Below are 17,404 nucleotides of genomic sequence, written 5' to 3'. Positions count from 1 at the left end.
ATCCATGTGAACATATTTTAATTGGAGGTGGACCTCAAATCCTCTTGGGGGGTCCGGGGGCATGCTCCCCGCTAAGATTTTTTTTTTTAAATGTTGGACTTAAATGCATCAATCTGGTGCATTTTGAGGGGGAAATAAAGAGACTACACCCATATGAAACAGAACAGTATATATTTAAATAATCATAAAATCATAAAAACATGGCCATAACCAATAACATACCATATATCCAATATGAAAAAGCATTGAAACTTGTTTATTTATTTGTTTTTGGTTCATTTATAGTTGTGAGTGTGTCTGTGCTCCTGAACCAGCCTCACCTGTCTCCCTCCTCTCCCCCCTGCTCCTCTTTGAGGCAGCAGCAAAGTTTTAGCTCTCAACAAGTTTTAAAGTTTATCTTACCTTTTTTCACCTAGTTAACATTTTTTTTTATTATTCATCCATATTTTACTAATCACCTCCCCTTCAAATGGAAATATGTGTTTACATAAATGGTGACCAAACCGTTTGAGAACTTAGACTAAGTTAACTATCTAAACACTCAGAGTCCTTTACCTCACCTGAGCTGTAGTTATCAGTCTCTCAGTCTGACAGGAGGGGACTCTCCTCCATCTTGTTGACAGCTCATTATATCTGTTAGCGCAGCTAGCTAGCACCAGATGCTAACAACAACAATACACGTAACCGGTGCGCGCACTTTCTCTCTCGCTCTCTCGCGCCACACCCTCCCGAGCTTGAATGACACACAGAGACCAATCGAGGGCATTAGTGTATGATCTGTATGAAAGTGGCCATGTCGGCAGGCCACATCTTGTAGACAGCCAGTCACCCTCTGTGAGGCAGAGTCAGACCCACATTTGCGCAGCGTTGCGTTCACAATTCATACACTGAACAAAAATATAAACGCAACACTTTTGTTTTTGCTCCCATTTTTCATGAGATGAACTCAAAGATCTAAAACATTTTCTATATACACAAAATAACCATTTCTCTCATATTGTTCACAAATCTGAAAAAATCTGTGATAGTGAGCACTTCTCCTTTGCCGAGATAATCCATCCCACCTCACAGGTGTGGCATATCAAGATGCTGATTAGACAGCATGATTATTGCACAGGTGTGCCTTAGGCTGGCCACAATAAAAGGTCACTGTGAAACCTGCAGTTTTGCTTTATTGGGGGGGTCTGGGGGGGTCCAAAAACCAGTCAGTATCTGGTGTGACCACCATTTGCCTCACGCAGTGCAACACATCTCCTTCGCATAGAGTTGATCAGGTTGTTGATTGTGGCCTGTGGAATGTTGGTCCACTCCTCTTCAATGGCTGTGCGAAGTTGCTGGATATTGGCAGGAACTGGAACACGCTGTCGTATACGCCGATCCAGAGCATCCCAAACATGCTCAATGGGTGACATGTCCGGTGAGTATGCTGGCCATGCAAGAACTAGGATGTTTTCAGCCTCCAGGAATTGTGTACAGATTCTTGCAACATGGGGCCGTGCATTATCATGCTGCAACATGAGGTGATGGTCGTGGATGAATGGCACAACAATGGGCCTCAGGATCTCGTCACGGTATCTCTGTGCATTCACAATGCCATCAATAAAATGCACCTGTGTTCGTCGTCCATAACATACGCCTGCCCATACCATAACCCCACCACCACCATGGGCCACTCGATTCACAACATTGACATCAGAAAACCGCTCACCCACACGACGCCACACACGCTGTCTGCCATCTGCCCTGAACAGTGAACACCGGGATTCATCCGTGAAGAGAACACCTCTCCAATTTGCCAGACGCCATCGAATGTGAGCATTTGCCCACTCAAGTCGGTTACCACGACGAACTGGAGTCAGGTCGAGACCCCGATGAGGACGACGAGCATGCAGATGAGCTTCCCTGAGACGGTTTCTGACAGTTTGTGCAGAAATTCTTTGGTTATGCAAACCGATTGTTGCAGCAGCTGTCCAAGTGGCTGGTCTCAGACGATCTTGGAGGTGAACATGCTGGATGTGGAGGTCCTGGGCTGGTGTGGTTACACGTGGTCTGCGGTTGTGAGGCCGGTTGGATGTACTGCCAAATTCTCTGAAACGCCTTTGGAGACGGCTTATGGTAGAGAAATTAACATTCAATTCACGGGTAACAGCTCTAGTGGACATTCCTGCTGTCAGCATGCCAATTGCACGCTCCCTTAAAACGTGTGACATCTGTGGCATTGTGCTGTTTGATAAAACTGAACATTTTAGAGTGGCCTTTTATTGTGGCCAGCCTAATAATAATAATAATAGATTTAATTTGTTAGCGCTTTTACAGGTGCTCAAAGACGCTTTACAGATATAGTGAAGGGAAAAGAAAAGGAAGGAACAACAAATAAACATATAGTTAAAGTTAAAGTCAAATAATACAAAAACAATCACACATTAAAAGCCAGGTTGAAGAGGTGAGTTTTTGTTTGTTTTTTGAAGGTGGTGAGGTCAGTGCAGTCTCTGATGGGTTGGGGGAGTGAGTTCCAGAGGGAGGGGGGCAGCGACGGAGAAGGCTCTGTTCCCCCAGGTCCGGTGATTGGTGCGGGTGGGGATGGATATGAGGTTGGCTTCTGATGAGCGGAGGCAGCGGGAAGGGGCGTGGTGGTGCAGCAGGTCTGTGAGGTAGGGGGGGGCCTGATTGTTGAGGGCTTTGTGAGTAATGAGGAGGACTTTGAAGTTGATTATTTGACGAACGGGGAGCCAGTGGAGGTTCTGGAGGACGGGAGTGATGTGGTCTCGGGAGCGGGTGTGGGTGAGGAGGCGGGCAGCAGAGTTCTGGATATGTTGGAGTTTATTGAGGAGGTTGGATGGTATGCCGTAGAGGATGCTATTGCAGTAGTCGAGTCGTGAAGTGATGAATGCATGAATCAGGGTTTCAGCAGCAGAGGAGGAGAGTGATGGGCGGAGACGGGCAATGTTTTTGAGGTGGAAAAAGGCGGTCCTGGTGATGTGATTTATGTGGTGGTTGAATTTGAGCTGACTGTCGAAGATGACTCCGAGGTTGCGGATGTGAGGGGGGGAGATAGTGTGGCTGTCAATGGTGAAGTTGAAATTCTGGATGTCTTTGATACGGGATGGGGGGCCGATGATGATGATGTCTGATTTGGCACTGTTCAGTTGGAGATAGTTTGTTTGCATCCATGCTTTTATTTCTGAGAGACAGTTGGTGAGAGTGGAGTGTGTTGTGGGGGTGATGGTTTTTGTTGAGATATATATTTGGATGTCATCAGCGTAGCAGTGAAATTGAAGGTTGTGGCGACGAATTATTTTGCCAAGGGGGAGCATGTAGAGGATGAAGAGGAGGGGGCCAAGCACCGAACCCTTGGGGACACCTTGGGACAGAGGAGCAGTGGAGGAGGTGCAGTTGTTGATGTTGATAAACTGATGTCTGTCGGTGAGGTAGGATTTCAGCCAGGAGAGTGCAGTGTCGGTGATGTTGAGTGATGATTCGAGGAGGGACAGCAGGATGGCGTGGTTGATGGTGTTGAATGCTGCGGTGAGGATGAGGATGTTCAGGTTGCCGGAGTCAGAGGAGAGGAGGAGGTCGTTTGTGATTTTCAGAAGAGCTGTTTCGGTGCTGTGTTTTGATCGGAAACCGGATTGAAATGGCTCAAAGAGATCATTGGAGCTGAGGTGGGCTTTAAGTTGTGAGGCAACGACACGTTCAAGTATTTTTGACAGAAAGGGGAGATTTGAGATGGGCCGGAAGTTGGACATGATGTCAGGTGTGAGTCCAGGTCTTTTGAGAATGGGTGTGACAGCAGCCAGTTTGAGAGAGGGGGGAACTGATCCAGATCTGAGGGAGGAGTTAATGATGGTGGCGATGAGTTGGGAGATGGCAGGGAGGCTCTCTTTAACACATTTGGAGGGCATTGGGTCAAGTGTGCAGGTGGAGTTTATTCCAGTCATGAAGTCGGACAGTTGCATGGGGGTCACAGGGGAGAAGTGGGACAGGGGCTGTGAGGTGAAGGGGGGAGCCAGGAGGGGAGGTGGGGGTGCTGATGAGGGTGTCAGATTGCTGTAAATGTTGCTGATTTTGGTTTGGAAAAACGAGAGGAAGGAGTTGCACTGTTCGGTGGTGAAGGATGAGGTGGCGTTGTCACAGGATTTGAGAAGTTTGCTGATGGTGGAGAACAGACGCTTGGGGTTGCTGGAGCCAGACTGAATGAGTTGTGAGTAGTAATTAGACCGGGCTGCTTTGAGTGCGTTACTGTACTGCTGGAGATAGTCTTTGTAGATTTGAAGATGGACTGTTAGTGTGGTTTTCTTGTGTTGGCGTTCAAGTTGACGTTTCCTTGATTTCATTTTGCGGAGTTCGGGGGTATACCAGGGGGCGGAGTGTATGAAAGAGACATTTTTGTTAGCCTAAGGCACACCTGTGCAATAATCATGCTGTCTAATCAGCATCTTGATATGCCACACCTGTGAGGTGGGATGGATTATCTCGGCAAAGGAGAAGTGCTCACTATCACAGATTTTTTCAGATTTGTGAACAATATTTGAGATAAATGGTTATTTTGTGTATATAGAAAATGTTTTAGATCTTTGAGTTCATCTCATGAAAAATGGGAGCAAAAACAAAAGTGTTGCATTTATATTTTTGTTCAGTGTACATACAAAAAAACTTGACAGGCCTCGCGGTCCTCCCGATGGCCAGTCCGGGCCTGGAGAGTGGTGTTTAGTTTACAGCAGCCTGTGACGGCCAATAATAGTTTAAATGTCTTCCTGTAACTGTAAGCAGTTATGAAATACCTGTTTGTGAAAGGGTATTTGTATTTTATATTGTTCATATAGAAACCACTGCTTTCTGCTCACTAGTGAGTTAGCTTATGAATGAGTGTTAAGCACATCAGGCTGGCAGTTGTATGGGCATTGCACTGTGGTAGTTGTTATTTGCACATTCACAATCAACTCCTGAACAACAACAAAAAGCCGGCGTTGTATCCAGTTTGTACACAACGATGGAGAAACTTAACAAGCAGCAGTGGTCCACTGAAGAGACCTGGGGTTACGTACTGTAACCCAGCTTCTATGAATATAGGCGCAGCCCTCTAAGGCTATCGCTATTGGGTAATCCCACTGCACGTGTGCAGCACTGACAGACTTAATCCACGCCCACCTATGACGTGGGCCCCACCTACGGACTCACTTCCGTATAAATAGGAAGTAGTCCCTACAATCTGATCCCACATAAACAGCTTTTCTTCAGCTATTCGCGGAGCCAGTGGGGCCGAACCTTAGAGGGCTGCGCCTATACTCATAGAAGCTGGGTTACAGTACGTAACCCCAGTTCTACATCGTATAGGCTTCGCCCTCTAAGGCTATCACTATTGGGTTAAGGGAGAAGCAGGATGTAGTCTACGCCCCACTGGTCCGTCCGTTACCAGAAGCACAAAAACACACCTACTCAATTAATAACCCATGTCCATTTCACATTCCCAGGGAATATAGCATTACAAAATTAATATTCTCCATCAGGGAAAGAAGGTAGGCTAAATAGGCTACCTGTCGTTATAAAAAGTAGAGACCAAGTCCCACTTGTTAAAACGATCAAAGAGGGGGAAAAGGGCAGCTCTCTAAGTGCCGACAGGCAGGAGAGAGGGCACGCAGTTGAGTTCCCGACATTACTGGGAGACATCCCTCAAATACAAATGAATAAAAGAACAGGGGAAGACCAAGATGCAGCCGTGCAAATGTCTTCCACTGACATTCCTCCGTGCAACGCCGTAGAGGAGGAAAATCCTCTGGTGCCGTGCGCTTTGATGTTCTCCGGGGGATCCACCCCAGAGGAGACATACGCCTGTGACACAGCCTCACACAGCCCGTGTGACAGGCGCTGTGCAGACAGAGGCTGCCCTACTGAGCGCTCTCTGTAATGCACAAACAGACGAGCTGCGTAAAGCAGCCGTGCGTGCAATATAGCATGACAGCGTGCGCACGGGACGGAGGAGATGAGATGTGGCTTCTTCCTCTGATGTGTGAGGAGGAGGAAAGAAGCCATCCAAAGTTATCACTCTCGATCTAAAAGAGCTTGTGATCACCTTTGGCATAAAATACCGGGTTAGGGCGCAAAACAGCTGAGCTGCCATCTCCTTGGATCTAGAGACATGACGGAGCCACAGAGAGAGCAGACCAATCACTCACCCTTTTAGCTGATGTCAGAGCCAAGAGCAGAGCTACTTTGGCTGACAAAAGGGGGGGGACCTGATCTAAAGTTTCAAATGGAGCTTTACTCAGTGCGCGTAACACTAAAGCCAAAACCCATTGAGGCGCCAAAGCGCGTGATACCAGTCTGAGTCTCTGTACTCCCCGTAGAAAACGTTTTGTCAGAGGGTGACTAAACACCGTGCTGACACCAATCTACATGGCAAGATGAAATGGCAGCAGCATATGTTTCAACCGTGCTATAAGCCAATTCCTGTCCAGCAACAGCTGGAGGAACGACAGCACGAGGCAGGGGGCCCAACAGGGTCCAGGCTTTTCCCTGCACACCAAACGGAACGCTGTCCATTTGGCTGTGTAGGATGTGTGTTCAGCAGCTGCGCTGATCGAACACCTCCCTGGTGATTTATGTAGGCCGCCGCTGCTTTGTTGTCTGTTCGAATCAACACATGTTGATTGTACAGCAACAGGGCGAAGTGCTGGATTACTTTCCATATAGTAATTCCAGCACGTTTATATGGAGAGACATGTGACCCGGCCACTGTCCCCCCACTGCCTGCGACATGCACGTTCCTCAGCCTGCGAGAGATGCGTCTGTGCACACTGCGGTGTGTGACGTCACTCTGCTCAGGGGCACCCCCACTGACGTGGAGATTTTTCCAGTAGGTCAAATCCAAACCCACGGAAGGAGGAATGTACACCATGCGTCTCCTCTGATGCACAGGGTCGATACGCAGGCGAATAAACCACCTCTGGAAGTCTCCTCACTGTGAAGGAGACCCAGGGGGATCACCACGTGACCAGCTGTCACCGCCCCGCGGGGTGTGACGCGCCGGAGGAGAGCTGCAGGTTTATGCAGATAGCCATGCTGCCTATACATGGGAAAAGGCCATTCCCTTGTTGGACACTGACAGATTAGGGATGGGTCTCATTCCCCCCGCCTCGTCTCCTTCGAGACCAGAAAATAGCGAGAGTAAAAAAAAACGATTTTCTTCCCTTTGAGGAACCCCGGCAAAAGGCTTTCTTTAACCAGAGTTCCTGCCGCTCTGCACGGACCGCGAGACACTGTTCCTGGGATGACAGGACTCCCTGTATCCCGTAGAACTGCGGGGGGGGAGAGGCGAACTGCAGAGACTATCCTCTGCCCATCCGCCTGCTCATCCATCTGTCCATCAGACACACGCGCCGCCACCCTGAGTACCATACAGTACTCTGATAGCGCCGGGTGTACATTCTCTGGATGTGCTGTGGTTGGTGACAAACCACGCCAGAGCTCTCCACACGCTGCATTTCACACAGGCTCTCATTATGTCGCCGTTTAGGAGAAGACTCGTAAACCGCGCATTCACGCTCAACACCACTAAGGGATGAGCGGAGGTGTGTGCAGTGCTGTCCACACGAGGCGTAATAATGGCCCTCTGTGGGCTTATTATGACCGTGGGTAGGAGGTGTCTGAGACAGAGGAAAAATCCATGCTGCCTAAACCCAAAAAGTTTAAGGTAGACGGATTTGAATAGCAAGCCCTGCTGTTTTATTAACCGATAAGTTAAAAAACCCAGTCGGCTTAGGCAGCGAGCCATGCTGCCAAGTAACCAATAGGCTATTGGCAGCTGGCTTAACCGGGGAGCCTTGCTGCATATTAACTTCCCTCTGTCCATCTAACCCACGCGCCGTCACTCAGCGCGTGAACCTGCTCTGGATGTGCTGTGGTTGTCATGGTGACGAGCCACGCCAGAGCCCTCCAGACGTTGCATTACACACAGGCTCTCCTTATGTCGCGTTTAGGAGAAGGCTCGTAAACCGGACATTAAGGTGCGTTCACGCTCAACACCCCTGAGGGATGAGCGGAGGTGTGTGCAGTGCTGTCCACACTGTAATAATGGCACTCGTGGCGCATTACGACTGTGTGTAGGAGGTAGGTTTGGGACAGAGGAAAAAAATCCGAGCTGCCTAAAAACCAATAGACAGCCGGTTATGCAGCGAGCCATGCTGCCTATAACCGACAGGTTAGGGGCAGCCGGCTTACCCGGTGGGCCTTGCTGCTTATTATTATCCATCTGTCCATCGAACATACGCGTCGCCACTCTGAGTAATACTCTGAGAGCGCACGACATGTTTTGGATGTGCTGTGGTTGTCATGTCACTGAAACGTGAATTTTTGCTTTATTGGGGGGGTCTGGGGGGGGGTCCGAAAACCAGTCAGTATCTGATGTGAGGGGTAGGGTTAGGGTTAGGGTAATGTTGTGAATTGAGTGGCCCATGGTGGTGGTGGGGTTATGGTATGGGCAGGCGTATGTTATGGACGACGAACACAGGCCACTCGATTCACAACATTACCCTAACCCTAACCCTAACCCTACCCCTACCCCTGGTTTTCGGACCCCCCCCAGCGTTTATATTTTTGTTCAGTGTAGATTTGCAATTTTTTTTTAAATAGTAACCCATGTCCATATGTTTATTCTTGGGTAGTAGATTTAAAGTTCAGGGCTATCACTATGGGCAGCAACGCTGTAAATATTGACAAATAAATCCAGAAAAATGGCACAAAAGAAAACTGGTAGTGGCCTGGCTGGGTGTATAATTCCCGGCCTGACTTATTGTCCCTGCCACTCTCTCTGACATAAAACCTCACTGAGTGATTGAACTCATATGTCTAACTTTCAGGTTTCTCTTTTCAGCCGCAGACCCCATGTCGCCTCTTTATGTGCGTCGCTAAGTTCCTCGTATTACTTGTGTACTTTAAAGCGGCATGGCATCGTTTACAATTTCCGAGCGATGTTTCAAGTGGTCTTTCTTGAAAAATCCAAAGTGTTGCCAAACGTTTGATTTGTAGGTATTTTTCGGTGCGTTGTGTTTCTCTTTCTCCTCGACTTCCATGTGTGTTGATAACTGAGACTCTCGGCCTCCGTAGTGCGAAGCAAAGATCAAAGATCGTCTCTGCTGAGTGCTGACAGGATGAGGGGATATTATATGAATGAATCGTTTTTTTACCGATGCAAAGACGCTACAATCGATGCATAGCGAGTTCAACTCAAACTGTAGCCGATGTGCACTCTTTCAACCGGTGCACTCTTATCTTGAACGTTTATGCCGGAGCACGATGCAAATCGGTGAATCTTAACATTCCTACGGTCCACCCATCTTATGATCAAGGGAAGGGTCCACAAAGTAAACATCATCATTAGCAAAAATGAATACTACCAAAAAATATACAAAACAAATTAGTTTTAACTTGAGATGATGAGCAACATAGAAGGAAATGTAACTTTAGGCATCAGTTTGCACTTTAAAGCAGATGTGTATCGTTGTATTAGCGTTAAACTGTGGAAATATTTTCGATTTAAAGGGCTGTATGAACATCTTTAGGTTCAAGAAAATGTATGAAGAAAGAATAATTAAACAGTACGAAGATGTCAGGTAACCTGTTTTGCTGATTGTAGATTGTTGTGTTGACTTTTAATTGTGTTTTTGGTTTCATGTTACTCATTTTATTGTATCTGCTCCTTTCCATCATGGGTCATCATATTTGTTAATTGCTAGTTTAATAGTATTTAATCTATTTATACCTTTAAAGGCCAACTGAATACCCTACTACACTTTAATTTGGCTTTTAAGTTATTCTTGTTTTTTTCAGTCCTGTGTTTTTATTTAGGTTTGTGAACCAATTTATGTTACATACATTTAAGGTCCAATACAAATACAAATGTATTCACTAGAAAAGAGCTGGACAGGGTTTTGAAGTGAATGGTTTAAAAAAAAAAAAGGAGGTTTCTCCAATGTTATCCATGAGAACCAAAGTGTCACAAAACAAGTAGAAATCTCATATTCTAAGTTCATCAACTGGAACATTAGCCAAGTCATTAGACACTTTTCAGGTTGATACGTTTTTATTTGATGTGCAGTTGTTTAAAGACAATGGACGTGTATGACAAGTCTTAAATATATAGCATCATTTCATTACTTAAAAAAAGGAATTCTATGTACAAAATCACACCCCGAAAAATTAGGCGATCCTTGGAATTTACCACTCCACAATAAGAGTTAGTCCATATGCTTTAATCTATAGCATATACATATTAATCTATCTCTGTCTCAGCAATCTCACATGGAAGTTAACAACACACACACACACACACACACACACACACACACACACACACACACACACACACACACACACACACCACACACACCACACACACACACACAACACACACACACACACACACACACACACACACACACACACACACAGGACATGTGTAGGAAACATTGTAACACAAAGCACAGGGAACAGAGAACACAGCCACTATAGTCAATAATGGATATGTCTTTGGTCATTCAGTTCTTCATCATTATTTCAAATGTCCATATTTTACATCACTACTGATCCTCGTCTATATGACAAACCATCACCCTTTGTGGAGAGGACATAATAATTAAGTTAAGGAGTTTCAGTGAAATCTCTCTGGCCACAGTCTAACAGCGTACTGTTGTAACACACCTCATGTGTAGACAAACTGATGTCATTGTGGCAGGGGGCTTAAAGTGCAAGCGAGTGTTTTGCTGAGTTGGGTAGAGGGGGGGCAGGAGCACACCCAGCTGACAGGCAGGTTGTGGATTTAGGGAGGGCTGGGGAAATGTCTTTCCCCAGTGTGCCAGGCGAGGGGGGGTGGAGCCTCAGCGCCTGAAGGTGTGGATGTGGTTGTGGAGGCTGACTGACGGGCTGAAGGTGTGGATGTCGTTGTGGAGGCTGACTGCCGGGCTGGAGGGAGCGCTGTACGGACCACAGCTGGTGGTGCAGCTGCAGCGCTGGATCCACATCACGTTCCTGTAAAAGCCCTCTACATCGGGGCAGTGGAAGCGCAGCCGCACGGTGCGGGACAGGGAGGGGCTGCAGCAGCGGCCATCGCTGCATGTCCCACAGCTGCGGGGCCGATACCGGTGTATCGTGGAGCATCCAGCGAAGGAGATTCTGACCGGCTCCTGGGGGCGGATAGTCCGTTGACACTTCTTCCCCTTCTGGATGAAAGAAACAGAGCCACCTTTAATGCGACATCATGAGATTTCTGTTGAATTTTCCTGAAGGAACTATGCAGTGTTCATTAGTTTGGTTATTCATTTTCCATACTATGTGAAAATGACCAGAGTTGGTAAATAATATTATAATAATAATAATAATCAAACCTCAACAAGCACCTGCAAAGAACACATGCTAAGGTGAAGCTAACGCACAGCTATTTGTTGTTTGTTTATATCACGTAGTCTGTTCTTCTTCTCTGTTTTCCGGTTGTTGCCTGTTTTGAATGACGAATACACACTACCGCCGCCTGCTGGTAAGGAGAGTTATTGCCACTCACGCATGCGCAGTTCGTACGTGCTCGGCTGAAGTCTTTGCGGTGTGCTCCAGTCTGGTTCCAGTGCGACACATGGCAAGACGCAGGAGAACACGCCGACGCAACAGCGTGAGCAGAGATAGACTGCGCAAAATATACAGATAGCAGGAGACAGAGGACATCCACGGTCAGATAGGAAAACATTCAGGATCTGGATCAGTCTTATGGAAACTCAATGGAAACTGAACTAAAGAGAACATTTGAAACTTTAGCAGTCTGCGTGATCTGCCTGCAGGGAGGGGCGGGCCGGCCCTGCGAGTAAAGTAACGAGTAAAGTAACGAGTAAAGTAACGAATTACTTTATGTAGAGAGTAACAAAGTAGTGTCATATATTACTTTTTTTAGTAACGACCCCATCTCTGAAAATGACCTCACCTAAAGTACGCTTGAGAAGACGCTTGCTCTTCTGATGTCATTATTATGTCAAGGTGTTGGAAGCAAAACAAAGACTCAAGGCAAAAGAGAACGCTACAGATACATATTGCAAATGTAATCTTTCTGTGTTGTTGGATGCAAGAATCCCAAAAATATGTCTCCAAATTCAATGCTATTGCATACTGCTGTTACAAATGAATAACTATAGTTAAATGTGATAATAAGCAAGGACTCACCTAAACAAAATATCATTTTGACTAACAGAAGGTGATGTAGGTAGTCTGTGCAAGCAGCTAATGACAACTATTACTTTTGTTGTTGTTAGACAGCAAACTCGAGTGGCCGTTATGAGCAAAGAATGAAGTCAGGGGTATCTTTATAAACAGTGTTGTGAAGAGAATGGGATGGATGGATAGTTCAATCAAACACTTAGCTCAACATCCTTCCTGGGTTTTTCTTTAGCATACCTTGTTAGCTACAGCAAGCTGAGGCTCACATTGCCGGACCTGACACAGTCTGCTCTCCCTCACCAGCTGACAGTCCCGGTTGTCATTGGTCACTCGGCTCGAGATGCCCATCCCACATGTGGTGGAGCACTCGGTCCACTCTGTGGTTTGTGGGAAACAGCTGGATTGGAGTAACTCCTCAGACATGGGAAAGGACACCATCTCTGTTGGAAAGCCAAATAGCAAAGGCACTGAGGTACAATCAAACAATAAACAAAACTGTCATCCATTTGTTTATTATTCCCGGATTATATGATCCTTATGTGGTTCTATCTTTTGCCCAAAAAGCTGAGGTTTGTGTCAGAAGTCTTAAGCTTAATATCTCTCTGAAATCAGTTGGATTCAAACCCAGTTTTTCTTGGAATTTGCTTAACCATGCAACTGTTTCATATTCTAGAAAATTGTGTGTTCAGGCAGTCTGACGTTTGGTCCCTCTCCTGCCTCCACATGAAACATCTCCTTCAGACCAGGTCAGTGTTAGATGTGGGCATCAGGAGAAGCATTGCTGTGATGTTTACCTCTAAACGTTGCCCTCCCAGTGGCAGCTCGGTGCCAAGGCTGGAGCGGGGCCTGCAGCAGGGCACTGATGTGGTTGGGGGGCCGCTGGCTGTCTGGCAGGGAGGTGTGTGTCGGCTCGTCTGGCTCCTCATCGATGTGGTTGTTGTCGTCACACACCCACTCCTCACAGCAGCCCCTCTCCGGGCTGACCAGCCGGGGTCGCGCACAGCGCCAGGTAGACAGTGGCACCTGGGGGGGGCAGAGGGGCATGCAGCCCACCACCCGGTCCATGCAGGTGCACTGGTGCTCGCAGCTGGGCTGGAAGTCCTCTCCATGCTGGTACACCCGGCCCCCGAACTCACAGGGCAAACCCTGGGCCTCCGCTGTCAAAACACACACACACACACACACACACACACACACACACACACACCACACACACACACACACACACACACACACACACACACACACACACACACACACACACACACACACACACACACACACACACACACAAGCAAAAACAGGAACAGGAAACACAGTTGAGAGGAGAGCCCTTTGACTTCATAGAACGACAAAGCATGTGTTCGTACATAAACTCATAAAAAAAAATCAACATGTGTTTCTGGTTTTGTCAATGATTTTCTGTGGGACAATCGTCTCTGTTGTCTCTCATCTTCAGGTGAAACATTTCAATGATTAGAATTGTTATAAATGTCAATATAAATGTTACTATTTCCTGTTTCAATTTGGCTCTAAATGTACTTCTCCTGTAGCACACAACCTCAGAAACTTCTGCTGAGTGTGTAGGACCTCACACAAGTTCAAGGGACAGGAGTTATGGATGAGGGCGTGGACTAAGTATAGGGGGCGGGGTAGAGAATGTATATTTACTCACTATAACATCTTCATCGGTACACAGTTAACAGCAATTTTTGGACTATAGCTTAACAATGTGCCCCCACTCACCTCGACACAGCCCCCTCCCCGGGTCTCCTCCGGCCCCCAGGTGGCAGCGCAGCCCCTTGATGTGATCGCAGGGTTGGGTGGCACTGCAGTCCTCATTGAACTGCCGAGCGCAGACCTTACAGCAGCCACAGCGGTCGGTCACCCAGCTGATGCCCGCCGGGCAGGGCTGGGGCGAGGGGGGGCAGGTGCACTGAGCGGGACACCCACTGTCTGCCTGAGGAGCAGGTCAGAGGTCAGCATGTGAGACAAGGAGAGGGTGTGCTTCAAAAAATATAAGAGGACAATTCATCCAATCTACACTGAGCACAAATATAAATGCTATGATCTAAAAACATTTTCTATATACACAAAATAACCATTTCTCTCAAATATTGTTCACAAATCTAAAAAAATCTGTGATAGTGAACACTTCTCCTTTGCCGAGATAATCCATCCCACCTCACAGGTGTGGCATATCAAGATGCTGATTAGACAGCATGATTATTGCACAGGTGTGCCTTACTGTAGGCACAAGGTTTTGCTTTATTGGGGGGGTCTGGGGGGGTCTGAAAACCAGTCAGTATCTGGTGTGACCACCATTTGCCTCACGCAGTGCAACACATCTCCTTGGCATAGAGTTGATCAGGTTGTTGATTGTGGCCTGTGGAATGTTGGTCCACTCCTCTTCAATGGCTGTGCCAAGTTGCTGGATATTGGCAGGAACTGGAACACGCTGTCGTATACGCCGATCCAGAGCATCCCAAACATGCTCAATGGGTGACATGTCCGGTGAGTATGCTGGCCATGCAAGAACTGGGATGTTTTCAGCCTCCAGGAATTGTGTACAGATCCTTGCAACATGGGGCCGTGCATTATCATGCTGCAACATGAGGTGATGGTCGTGGATGAATGGCACAACAATGGGCCTCAGGATCTCGTCACGGTATCTCTGTGCATTCACAATGCCATCAATAAAATGCACCTGTGTTCGTCGTCCATAACATACGCCTGCCCATACCATAACCCCACCACCACCATGGGCCACTCGATTCACAACATTGACATCAGAAAACCGCTCACCCACACAACGCCACACACGCTGTCTGCCATCTGCCCTGAACAGTGAAAACCGGGATTCATCCGTGAAGAGAACACCTCTCCAACGTGCCAGACGCCATCGAATGTGAGCATTTGCCCACTCAAGTCGGTGACGACGACGAACCGGAGTCAGGTCGAGACCCCGATGAGGACGACGAGCATGCAGATGAGCTTCCATGAGACGGTTTCTGACAGTTTGTGCAGAAATTCTTTGGTTATGCAAACCGATTGTTGCAGCAGCTGTCCGAGTGGCTGGTCTCAGACGATCTTGGAGGTGAACATGCTGGATGTGGAGGTCCTGGGCTGGTGTGGTTACACGTGGTCTGCGGTTGTGAGGCCGGTTGGATGTACCGCCAAATTCTCTGAAACGCCTTTGGAGACGGCTTATGGTAGAGAAATGAACATTCAATTCACGGGCAACAGCTCTGGTGGACATTCCTGCTGTCAGCATGCCAATTGCACGCTCCCTCAAAACTTGCGACATCTGTGGCATTGTGCTGTGTGATAAAACTGAACATTTCAGAGTGGCCTTTTATTGTGGCCAGCCTAAGGCACACCTGTGCAATAATCATGCTGTCTAATCAGCATCTTGATATGCCACACCTGTGAGGTGGGATGGATTATCTCGGCAAAGGAGAAGTGCTCACTATCACAGATTTTTTCAGATTTGTGAACAATATTTGAGAGAAATGGTTATTTTGTGTTTATAGAAAATGTTTTAGATCTTTGAGTTCATCTCATGAAAAATGGGAGCAAAAACAAAAGTGTTGCATTTATATTTTTGCTCAGTGTAGATGATGGTGCCATGTGAAAATGTATTTGAGTTCTGACAATAGAGTCAATAAAGCAGGAACTTAGAATTCATTTAAAAAATATATTTGTCAAAACATATGTCTGAACCCAAATACATTTCAATTACATCAATTCATATTAAATATAATGACTAAACAATATCAAATTTTACACAGAGAAATGATTAAAGAGAATAGATAAATCAGAGCCACATGGCAGATGCTCACCATCACTGCAGCGCTGCCCAGCACAAACAGGCTGGAGAGGATCTGCTGCAGGGTCACAGCGCTGAGCATCCTGAATACAGGGACAAAAAGGTAGAACCTTCCCAAGGTATAAAGAACTGTAGAAGTTAGAAGATGTTCAGGTCGACCGTCCAAAGTCCAGAGAGAAGGACGTTTGCTTTATGAGCTCCAGGATGAAATGTATCCACAGTCTGTGCACCAGAGGTACACCCGTCTGCTCGACAGTGTGCTGCTGTTGGCACAGGTCAGCTCAACTCTACTCACAGAGCGCCTTCTCCAACTACTTATAGACACACATGCCCCCGCCCCCGCTGTGATATCACTGACTCTCCCCTTCAATAAAGCTGGAGTGTCCAGAGGGAGGTGCTGCTGTTTGTTGGTATGAAGTCCTGACAGAGTATCCTCAGATCACGTTGTTATTGTGGACTGGCAAACTGTACGTCAGGCTTTGAGAACCTAGGGCAGTAGTAATGGAAAGCAGATTTCAGGTGGGGAATCCCTTTCCGTGATGGTGGAGTGTTTACCAGAGGAAGTGGTGAAGTTCCTGTGAACAAGTCTTCCACTCTGTCCTCCCTGCTGCTGCGGGACACTGTGCTCAGGACATCCTGTGTTCCCTCCATCTCTTTCCGAATGGGCCGCATTCCAGGAAATACAGGCCTGTCCTCAGGTTCCCATGATTGGTAGGCAAAACGGCATTCCCATTGTCATCCCAGGAGCCCGTAAAAAAGTGTTTTGTTGGAGAGCAGGAAGGTCTGCACATTAAGCGTTGGCTTGTGCTGTTGTGAAACATGGGAAATGTAATTTGGCACATTTGATAAGGCTGCTGAAGGTCTCCCTGAAAAACATGGTGCATCCTTCACAGTCTGTTGACAATACAACAGATCTGTCGAAACAAAAGTAACTTATACATGTAAATATCATAGTTACAAAATATCATGAATATGATGCAGGGATTACTCATAGCATAATTACAGAAGAAGTAGCAGCTCCTGTCTGTGGGACCTTTGATCAGGAAACACTAGTAAAACATGGTTCCAAGTTGTCAAGGGAATATGAATGCTCAAACTCCCAACAGTTCAATTATATAGAAATATATAAGATGTATAGCTGAAGAGCTGCATCAATGCTCTGGGCTGTAGCAGTGCCCCCTGCAGTGTTTTCACTGACACACCCTTCAAGGACTCGGCCACCTCAGTGTAGCCAGCTGAGTGCAGGAAATAGAACAGAAACTGCTGTGAAGTTTCTCTTTCAATCAGCAGACACTGCTTTTAAAACCCATCGCTCAACACAACATATTCACACTTTGGAGATTCATTTGGAAAACTTCTAATGGCTGCTTACAGGCATTTATC

At 46.9% G+C, this 17,404-nt stretch overlaps 1 protein-coding gene across 1 annotated transcript; it reads right to left on the bottom strand.

The window, feature by feature from the left end:
* Window positions 1-10,059: 10,059 nt before the first annotated feature.
* Window positions 10,060-16,489, bottom strand: LOC117544067 (CCN family member 1-like). Its single transcript, XM_034212854.1, has 5 exons — window positions 16,035-16,489; window positions 13,939-14,152; window positions 12,987-13,349; window positions 12,430-12,632; window positions 10,060-11,213 (listed from the first exon to the last, which is right to left on the bottom strand). The coding sequence occupies exons 1-5, from the start codon at window positions 16,101-16,103 to the stop codon at window positions 10,872-10,874; spliced, it is 1,191 nt and encodes a 396-aa protein (XP_034068745.1). The 5' UTR covers window positions 16,104-16,489; the 3' UTR covers window positions 10,060-10,871.
* Between the last annotated feature and the right edge of the window lie 915 nt (window positions 16,490-17,404).

Source organism: Gymnodraco acuticeps, unplaced genomic scaffold (assembly GCF_902827175.1).
Source record: "Gymnodraco acuticeps unplaced genomic scaffold, fGymAcu1.1, whole genome shotgun sequence".
In the NCBI taxonomy this organism is placed as follows: Eukaryota; Metazoa; Chordata; class Actinopteri; order Perciformes; family Bathydraconidae; genus Gymnodraco; species Gymnodraco acuticeps.
Note: the sequence above shows the minus strand (reverse complement) of the source record. Positions and strands in the feature narration are given on the sequence as shown.